This window comes from Rhinopithecus bieti, unplaced genomic scaffold, assembly GCF_001698545.2.
Source record: "Rhinopithecus bieti isolate Rb0 unplaced genomic scaffold, ASM169854v2 scaffold_13400, whole genome shotgun sequence".
Taxonomy (NCBI): domain Eukaryota; kingdom Metazoa; phylum Chordata; class Mammalia; order Primates; family Cercopithecidae; genus Rhinopithecus; species Rhinopithecus bieti.
Window position 1 is genome coordinate 1,202,611 of NW_016807991.1, and position 9,768 is coordinate 1,212,378.

The window sequence follows — 9,768 nt, forward strand, 5'->3', positions numbered from 1 at the left end:
TTTTTTTTTTTTTTTTTTTTTTTTTTTTTTTTTTTGAGACAAAGTCTTGCTCTGTCACCCAGCCAGAGTGCAGTGGCACCATCTTAGCTCACTGCAACCTCCACCTCCCAGGTTCAAACGATTCTCGTGCCTCAGCCTCCCGAGTAGCTGGAACTACAGGCGTGCACCACCACGCCCGGCTAATTTTTGTATTTTTAGTAGAGATGGGGTTTCACTATGTTGCCCAGGCTGGTCTCAAACTCCTGACCTCAGGTGATCTGCCCACCTCAGACTCCCAAAGTGCTGGGATTACAGGTGTGAGCCACCGCATCCAGCCATGCCACTCAATCTTTTAATGACAAAAAAATGACACATGGTCTTTAAGACAGTGGTCCCCAACCTTTTTGGCACCAAGGACTGGTTTTGTGGAGGACAGTTTTTCCACGGACTAGGGTCGGGGTGGGGGGTTTGGGATGAAACTGTTCCACCTCAGATCATCAGCCATTCATTAGATTCTCTTAAGGAGCACACAGCCTGGATCCTTCACACGCGTAGCTCGCAGCAGGGTTTGTGCTCTGTTGAGAATAGAACGCCACCGCTGATCTGACAGGAGACGGAGCTTAGAAGATAAAGCTCACTTGGCAGCTGGCTGCTCACCTCCTGCTATGCAGCCCAGTTCCTAACCAGCCATAGACCAGTACTGGTCCTCGGTCTGGGGGTTGGGGACCTCTGCTTTAAGACAATATCACAGCCGTCCAACATCACATTCAGCTGTCTGATCCAAAGAACAATTCTTCCATAACACAAGGAATCCATTTGTCATTAGCCTAGGATCCAGAGGCATAGTTCCTGGGAATCACTGTAGTTATAGAATCACCCATCATTCCTTCTCTTTCTCCAGTAGGAACTTAAGGAAAAAAGAAAACAGGAAGGCAGGGAAGAGAACTTCAACCCTTCCTACCTCCCGAGGTACATGATCGCTGACTCCAGTGAGTCTGACTTAATCCTGTCTCACCGTGATCCAGCAGGAGAAATGGACTTTGACCCATTTCTCTCCATAGAGTTCTCCCTGCACCATTTCCCTTTCTAGGGAAGTAGAGAATTCAGGCACTAGTTTGGGGGTGCTTCTGCCATCTCTAGAACTTGTCAGACCCCGTGTCTGGTAAGGCTGTCTCATGCTGTTATGATCTTGGACCCTTTTCCTTTACTGACAACGGTGCATGCAGATGACAGGGCTTTAGCCAATGGCTTGCGGTTCCCATTGCCTGAGCTGGCCCCAGCTATCTCAGCTCGGCAATCACAGCCACACGCCAGGCTGTGGTTCGCACGGTGCTTCTCCATAAGCAAATACATGCTCGTTCCCAAACCCAACTCTCCAGCCCTATGTCAGTAAAAAAGCCAGAAATTTCTGGCTTATCCCCAATTCCAGTACATTTTTACATGTTTTAAATTTTACTGTACAGTCCCTTGGGGGAGTTATTCTCAAATTAAAGGACGGAAAACTAGAGCTCAGGATATACAATCAGCAAACGGCAGGTGTGAGCTCCAGCCCAGACCCCTGCTGCACAGAGCCCCGCCTCACCCTCCTGTCAGCCCTCATGATGTGATCCATTGTCGAAGGCCTAACGCTACAGGTTGAGAGGCGGGGTCAGGGTATCATCTCCCTGATGATGTCATACTCTAAATAAAAGAGCCACCACCACAGTGATGGTTCTAGTTCCTACCCAGCATCCAGTTCTAGGTCCTCTCATATATACAGTGCTACTCAGCACATCAGCTGTACTCTGTATTTTTAATGAAATGTGACATTCAAAATCTGAACTTACTAAAATGTAAATAAGGGGGTAATTACCAAGACATTATTTTAAGAAAGAAATCACCAGTCAGTTCCTCTAATGCCTTGTTCTCTATTTAAATACCAGTGGCTACTTAACGGAGACATTAACGGTATGTCAGGTTTGATCAGAAATAAATCCATTGCACAGAGCTGGTTGTATCCTGATACGACAGCTAAAAGTAGCGTGGTACTCACCAGGTAAGGCATCAGGAGGTCCGCCAAGTAGACAAAAGCTGCTCCAAGGGTGAAGCCAACAGCCACAGGGAAGAAGGCAAAGGCACCAAAGCCCCCAGAGGATGTGGCCATCTCAACTGCTGGGGCCAGGAGAGACCAATAGGAAGCTGCCAACATGACCTACAGAAACCACAACGAGAGATAAACATTAAAGCAAGCAGAAGGCCTTCCAGGCAGGACCTCAGTTGCTCTCTGTGGCCCAGACCGACCCCTACAATTTCACATGAGTTAGGTCTTTCATCCCAGGTTGGGAGGTACTATCATAAACCAAAAAGTCATCCCCAGAATTCCCGGAGCTTACTATGGCAAGAACTCAATTTGGGGTAGGATAGAGTTGACCTTGGGAGGATGCAGTCCAGTTCGCCATCATCTAGCCTATAATTCAGTGGTTCTCAACCAGCAATGGTTTTGCCCTCCACAGGACATTTGGCAACGACTAGAGACATTTTTAGCTGTCACACTGGGAGGAGGATAGGGGCAGATAAACATCCTACAATGCACAGCACACCCCTGACAACAAAGAATTATCTGGCCCCGAATGTCAGTGATAATGCTGTTGAAAATTCCTATTCTTTTTTTTTTTTTTTTTTTTCTGAGGTGAAGTCTTACTCTGTCTCCCAGGCTGGAGTGCAGTGGCATGATCTTGGCTCACTACAACCTTCACCTCCCGGGTTCAAGTGATTTTCCTGCCTCAGCCTCCCGAGTAGCTGGGATTATAGGTGTGTGCCACCACGACCAGCTAATTTTTCAGTACTTTTTAGAGATGGGGTTTTGCCATGTTGGCCAGGCTGGTCTCAAACTCTTGATCTCAGGTGACCCACCCACCTCGGTCTCCCAAAGTGCTGAGATTAAAGGTGTGAGCCACCACACCCAGCCCCAAAAATCCTATTTTAATTAAGTTCTTCCAAGACAAATTGCTCACTACTTCATGAGTTCCATTGCATTGTAACACAGGTCTAATTATTACAAAGTTCTTTCTTATGTTGAGCTGAAATCTGTCTCCTTTCCACTTTTACCTTTCAGCTGTGGTTTTGCTCCCTAGAACACCAAAAACTGTGTCCTTCCTGTGTGATCTGTGACAGCCTCTGAAATATCTGAAGATAACCAGCAACTCAATGTCATATTGGTCTCATCAATTATCTTATCTCTAAAAAGGAAGAAGCGAACTAATATTTATTTATCACTTGGTATTTCCAAGGGCCAAGATTTACATTTGATATCTTACCTTGTCATCACAACCACCCCGGAGGCAGATGATGTTTTCTATTGCAATTTGTAGATAAAGACGTTGGATCTTGAAATAGTAAGGTAATTTGCTCAAGGTCCTACAGGTCATTGATCCCCAATCCTTTGGGCACCAGGGGCCAGTTTCATGGAAGACCATTTTTCCACAGACCAGGCAGTGGCTGGGGGATGAAACTGTTCCACCTCAGATCACTGGGCATTAGAGTCTCATAAAGAGCTCGTAACCTAGATCTGTGGCATGTACAGTTCACAATAGGGTTCACACTATTGAATCTAATGTCATCACTGGTCTGACAGAAGGTGGAGCTCACGCGGTAATCCTCACTCACTCGTCTGCTGCTCACCTGCTGTTTGGCCTGGTTCCTAACAGGCCATGGATCAGCACTGGTCCATGGCCCAGAGGTTAGGGACCCCTACTATAGGCAGTAAGTAGCAGATCCGAGGAAATGACCAAGCAGAACCATAACCAACTCAATGAGAGGATAAACGTGAAGGAGAAGAAAAAAAATTAGGCTGGCTGAAACCTCAGCAGAGCCAATTTGATAAAAGGTTCTCCAGTGGACAAGCTGGTGTGGTGATGCATGAATGTAGTCCTAGCTACTAGGGAGCCTTGAGCCCAGGAGCTCAAGGCCCAGCCTGGGCAACATCGCGAGACTCTGTCTCTTAAAAATAAGAAGCTCTCCAGCACTGACCAAATTAAATACTCATCCATAGCTGTTTACTCTTATAGATGCTATCACATCTTTTGGCTAGAGTACACCCACTACCCATCGTAACTATACGGCAGTCATCGCTGACACAGAAAATGTTGAATGGGCTTCTAAAAATTACTTAATTATGCCTTGCCTTAAAAAATCAAATGCATCACCCATCTTCAAATTAGCATTCAGAGTGAAAGAACCAGGTATTATAATGGCAACAATAAAGAACAAATGTATGCATCAATCCATAAATTCCCTTCTTCCAGCTGTCAATCACATACAGTCACTTGCTCTGGGCCAAATTCTCCCAGCAAAAGTCTAAGTGCCGCCCATGGAAACCTGCAACAGCCTCCAAAACTCTAAGAATGAAAATGCCTCCACTAAACAGGATAGGAGCTGAGGCTGATCAGTTCAACCCCATGAGCCGGGCTGTCAATAAAGACCATCAAAGGAAACGTGAGGGCTCCTCCTCCCCGCTACAGCCTAATCCACCCCTTTTCCAGACTTTGTCTTACTAGCTTTAGAATTCAACAACCCTCAGTAGCTGCCCTGCATGGTAAACTCCCCACCAAAGAGGACCTGCAACGAGGCACAGAGTTGGAAAGGTGCCACTTCCTCTTCTTATTTTTTGAAAAGGAGTCTCTGTCGCCCAGGCTGAAGCGCAATGGCACAATCTCAGCTCACTGCAACCTCCGCCTCCCAGGTTCAAACGATTCTCCTGCCTCAGCCTCCCAAGTAGCTGGGATTATAGGCGTGCGCCAGCACACCTGGCTAATTTTTGTATTTTTAGTAGAGACAGCGTTTTGCCATGTTGGCCAGGCTGGGCTCAAACTTCTGACCTCAAGTGATCTGCCTACCTTGGCCTCCCAAAGTGCTGGAATTACAGGCGTGAGCCACTGCTCCTGGCCCAATTCTTCTTTTTCAACCTGACCTGTGCAGCAACTTCTCTGGTTCTCCCATACAGTCCCACCTTCAACAACTCTAAAACCATATGGCCCAGGTAAGCCCACTCTTCTCACCCTCTAAATCTTCCCCACACTCCATCCTGTGATGAGGAAACATAATATTGCTGTCAGTATCACTTGAGAGAACTCCCCAACCTCTGCTCTCATCTCCTTTTCAGCCCCGGATCCAACCTCTTCTGTCCACATTTCCTTCCCTCCCTCTGCATCACTGAGTACCAACCTTTTTTCTGCCCTTACACATGAGAAACACACAATGCACAAGCTATTCAAGGAGCAGGAGCAGAAGAGAAGTGTCTCTCAAGGGAGGGTATGCTGGAATTTGGGATGCTAGCAATGCAAAAGCATCCCAGCTGCTTCAGGTGGGCCCCCTCCTTGAGAATCACTGTCCTTTCTCTTTCCAGTCAAATTCAGGATCCAGCTGGATTTCCTTCATTTCTTTTCCTTGCCAGCCTCCCTGCCTCACACACAAACTGGAAAACCACCAAGGAACAATTGGGAAATTGAATAGGGTTGCCTGTCTAAAATGAAAAAAGCACCCAAAGTAAAATTATTTGTTGTTTGTTTTTTGTTTTGTTTTGTTTTGTTTTGAGACAGAGCCTCGCTCTGTCACCCAGGCTGGAGTACAGTGGCGTGACCTGCAACCTCCATCTCTGCCTCCCGGGTACAAGAGATTCTCGTGCCTCAGCGTCCCAAGGAGCTGGGATTACAGGTGTGCACCATCACGCCCAGCTAATTTTTGTATTTTTAGTAGAGATAGGGTTTCACCATGTTGACCAGGCTGGCCTTGAACTCCTGGCCTCAAGTGATTGCCCACCTCAGCCTCCCAAAGTGCTAGGATTATGGGTGTGAGCCACCACACCCAGCTGAAAAGTTATTTAAAGGGCAAGTGTGGTAGAAAAGATGACTGTGTCCTAATGCCTAAACCTGTGAATATTTCACCTTACAAGTAAAAAGGACTCTGTACATGGGATTAAATTAAGGACCTGGAGATGGGAGATGATCCCGACTTATTTGAGTCGGGCCAATGTAACCACAAGGTCCTTACGAAGGAGTGAGAAGGGTCAGAGTCATGAGGTCAGAGTTTGAGACCAGCCTGACCAACATGGTGAAATCCTGTCTCTATTAAAAATACAAAACTTAGCCGGGCATTGTGGCAGGCACCTGTAATCCCAGCTACTCAGGAGGGTGAGACAGGAGAATCGCTTGAACCCAGGAGGCAGAGGTTGCAGTGAGCCAAGATCGCACCATTGCACTCCAGCCTGGGTGATAGAGCGACACTGCATCGCAAAAAAAAAACAAAAAACAAAAAGAAGGGTCAGAATCAGAGAGAAAATGTGATAACAAAAGCAGAGGCTGTAGTCAGAAAGAGACTGGAAGATGCCATGCTGCTGGCTTGAGGATAAAGAAAAGGCCATCTGCTAGGGAAGGGAGGTGGCCCCAAGATGTTGAGAAGGCAGGGAAGCAGCTTCTCCTCCAAATAATCCAGGAGGATTTGCTGCCACCTTGACTTTGTCACAGTTAAAATCACCGGGGACTTGAGACCTCCAGTACTGTAAGATAATAAATTTGCACTGTTTTGTTTTTTTGGTTTTTTTTTTTTTTTTTTTTTTTTGAGGCGGAGTCTCGCTCTGTCGCCTGGAGTGCAGTGGCCGGATCTCAGCTCACTGCAAGCTCCGCCTCCCGGGTTTACGCTATTCTCCTGCCTCAGCCTCCCAGTAGCTGGGACTACAGGCGCCTGCCACCTCGCCCGGCTAGTTTTTTGTATTTTAGTAGAGACGGGGTTTCACTGTGTTAGCCAGGATGGTCTCGATCTCCTGACCTCGTGATCCGCCCGTCTCGGCCTCCCAAAGTGCTGGGATTACAGGTTTGAGCCACCGCGCCCAGCCTGCACTGTTTTAAGCCACTGCATTCATGGTAGTTTGCTATTACATCAGCAGTAGAAAATGAATAGAGGCATATGTGACTTTTCTTCAACTTTATTTTTTAGAGCACTTTCAGATTGATAGCAAAATTGAGTGGAAAGTACCAAGAATTCTGACATATGCCTGCCTGTCCCCACTACACAAAACTATGCCCACTATCAACATCACATCACAGTGGTACATTTGATACAACAGATGAACCCACACTGATGCGGCACTAATACCCAAGGGCCATCTTTTTTTGTTTTGTTTTTTGTTTTTTGTTTTTGATTGTTTTGAGACAGGGTCACCCAGGCTGGAGTGCAGTGGTGTAATCTCGGCTCACTGCACCCTCTGCCTCCTGGGTTCGAGTAATTCTCATGCCTCAGCCTCCCGAGCAGCTGGGATTACAGGTGCCCGCATGACACCCAGCTCATTTTTGTCCCTTTAGTAGAGATGGGATTTCACCATATTGGTCAGGTTGGTCTCGAACTCCTGACCTCAGGTGACCCACCTGCCTCAGCCCCACGAATTGCCAGGATTACAGGCGTGAGCCACAGCGCCCAGCTGGTCCGTAGTTTCCATTAGGGTCCACTCTTGGTGCTATACATTCCATGGATTTTGATACATATATAATATCATGTATCCATCTTTACAGTATCATATATTTCACTGCCCTAAAAAGCCCCTGTGTTCCAACTATTCATCCCTCCTTCCCTGCTAGTCCCTGGAAATCCCCTTTCCACTGTCTCTGTAGTTTCACCTTTTCCAGAATGTCATATGGTTGAAACCGCACAGCGTGGAACCTTTTCAGATTCGCTTCTTTCACTTGGTAACATGCAAGCGGTGTCTTCTCATGACTTGATAAAGCATTTCTTTTTAGCACTGGATAATATTCTATTGTCTGGATGTACCACAGTTTATCTGCTCACCCATTGAAGGACTTTTTGGTTGCTTCTGAGTTGTGTCAATTATGAATAAAGCAGCTATAAACACCCGTGTGCAGGTATTGGCATGGACTGGAAGTTTTCCATTGATTTCGGTAAATAAGTGCCAAGGAGTGGAACTGTTGGATCCTAGGATAAGCATCGCTTTTTAAATAATCCCCCAACACAGGTGGCGAGGTGAAACTCTCAACATCAGCAATGCTCCTTTATATGTTAGGCATTTTTAAACCAGGGTGTAGTGACATATGAATTAGCTGGTGCAGAAATAGAAAGCAGGGTATCTGATTACCTCTCAATTACCCCTAAGAAGCAGGGTCTGGGAGGGGCAGACCACAGAGGAGAAGGTGCTGAGCACCGGGCCCAAGACTTCGGGGAATACTCTTGCCAGCCAGTCCCTTCATAGCCCCGGATGGTAGAGAGCAAAAGTCCTCCTGCAGCTGTGACCCCGCCTGTAAAGGCAAACAAGTGGGCTAACAGGGCCATCCCTGAAGACACAAGGTATAATCTCAAGAAGCTGATGGCTGGCACCTTCCATTTCCTCACCTTTGTCTACAAAAGGAATCCATAATCAGCTTCAACACACATGGCAGGGGCCTCGCTGTACCCTCAAAATCTTTTTTGCCTCTTTATTCCCGAAATGAAAATGAAAAGCCCACCCAATCAAATGAACCCGGGGCAAGGTTTGGGTGGGGCCCATCCTCCAAGTTAAATGTTGCTAAGACCAAAGCAGCCCAATTTCTTTTGCTAAATAATGAAAGAAGCTCAAGGATGAGTATTTCAATAGCAAAAGGAAACTCCTGGCAGGGCACAGTGGCTCACGCCTGTAAGCCTGTAAGTACTTTGGGAGGCCGAGGCAGACGGATCACCTGAAGTTAGGAGTTCAATACCAGTCTGGTCAACGTGGAGAAACCCTGTCTCTACTAAAAAACACAAAAATTAGCCAGGCATGGTGGCACACGCCTATAATCCCAGCTACTCTGGAGGCTGAGACATGAGAATCACTTCAACTCAGGAGGTGGAGGTTGCAGTGAGCTGAGATCACACTATGGCACTCCAGCCTGGATGACAGAACGAGAGACTATCTCAAAACACACACACACACACACACACACACACACACACACAACTCCTGCAAAAGGGCAAAGGAGGAAATAAAAAAAAAAACACCCACACAAGAGAAGGGATTGAAAGTATAACTTCAGTCTTTGGCTGGTTTGGTAGGTCTACCACAGGGCTCAGAAGTCTTCATGTTGAACAAAGTGATGCCCAGGCAAGGTGACATTTAAGAAGCTGAGTATAGGCGGGGCGTGGTGGCTCACGCCTGTAATCCTAGCACTTTGGGAAGCCTAGGCGGGCGGATCACCTGAGGTCAGGAGTTCAAGACCAGCCTGACAAACATGGTGAAACCCTGTCTCTACTAAAAATACAAAAAAAAATAGCCAGGCATGGTGGTGGGTGCCTGTAATCCCAGCTATTTGGGAGGCTGAGGCAGGAGAATCACTTGAACCCAGGAAGTAGAGGTTGCAGTGAGCTGGGATTGAGCCACTGCACTCTAGCCTGGGCAACAGAGCAAGACTCTGGAAAAAAAAGAAAAAGAAAAAGAAGAAAGAGAAAGAGAGGAAGGAAAGGTAGGGAAGGGAAGGGGAGGGGAGAGGAGGGAAGGGAAGGGAAAGAAAGGAAAGGAAAAAGGAAAAGGAAAGAAGAAAGAAAAGAAAGAGAAAGGAAGGAAGTGTTTGGACAAACGGAGGCAAGATGGCGCAGTTCCGGTTTCTTCACCCTCAACTTTCCCGCGCCTGGGAAAGACACGGGTCGACTGCGCAGGCGCAACCCGACCTCCAACGCAGAGAAACCGGAACCCGCCTAGCCACGCCTATCGACCCGCCCCTGACCCGCCTATGTCCCGCCCACTGCCCTCCCACTCCCGGGCCCAAGACATAAAAGCTGCTCCCGGCGAGCGCG

The 9,768-nt window shown here is 47.3% G+C and overlaps 1 protein-coding gene across 6 annotated transcripts in view; it reads right to left on the reverse strand.

Moving 5' to 3' along the window:
- SLC39A11 (solute carrier family 39 member 11) overlaps positions 1 to 9,768 on the reverse strand; it is a 469,465-nt gene that overhangs the window by 400,358 nt on the left and 59,339 nt on the right. For all 6 annotated transcript variants that reach the window (XM_017884879.1, XM_017884878.1, XM_017884872.1 and 3 more), the window contains one exon: positions 2,012 to 2,170. In XM_017884879.1, coding sequence (XP_017740368.1) covers positions 2,012 to 2,170 — 159 coding nt within the window. The remainder of the gene's footprint in view (positions 1 to 2,011; positions 2,171 to 9,768) is intronic.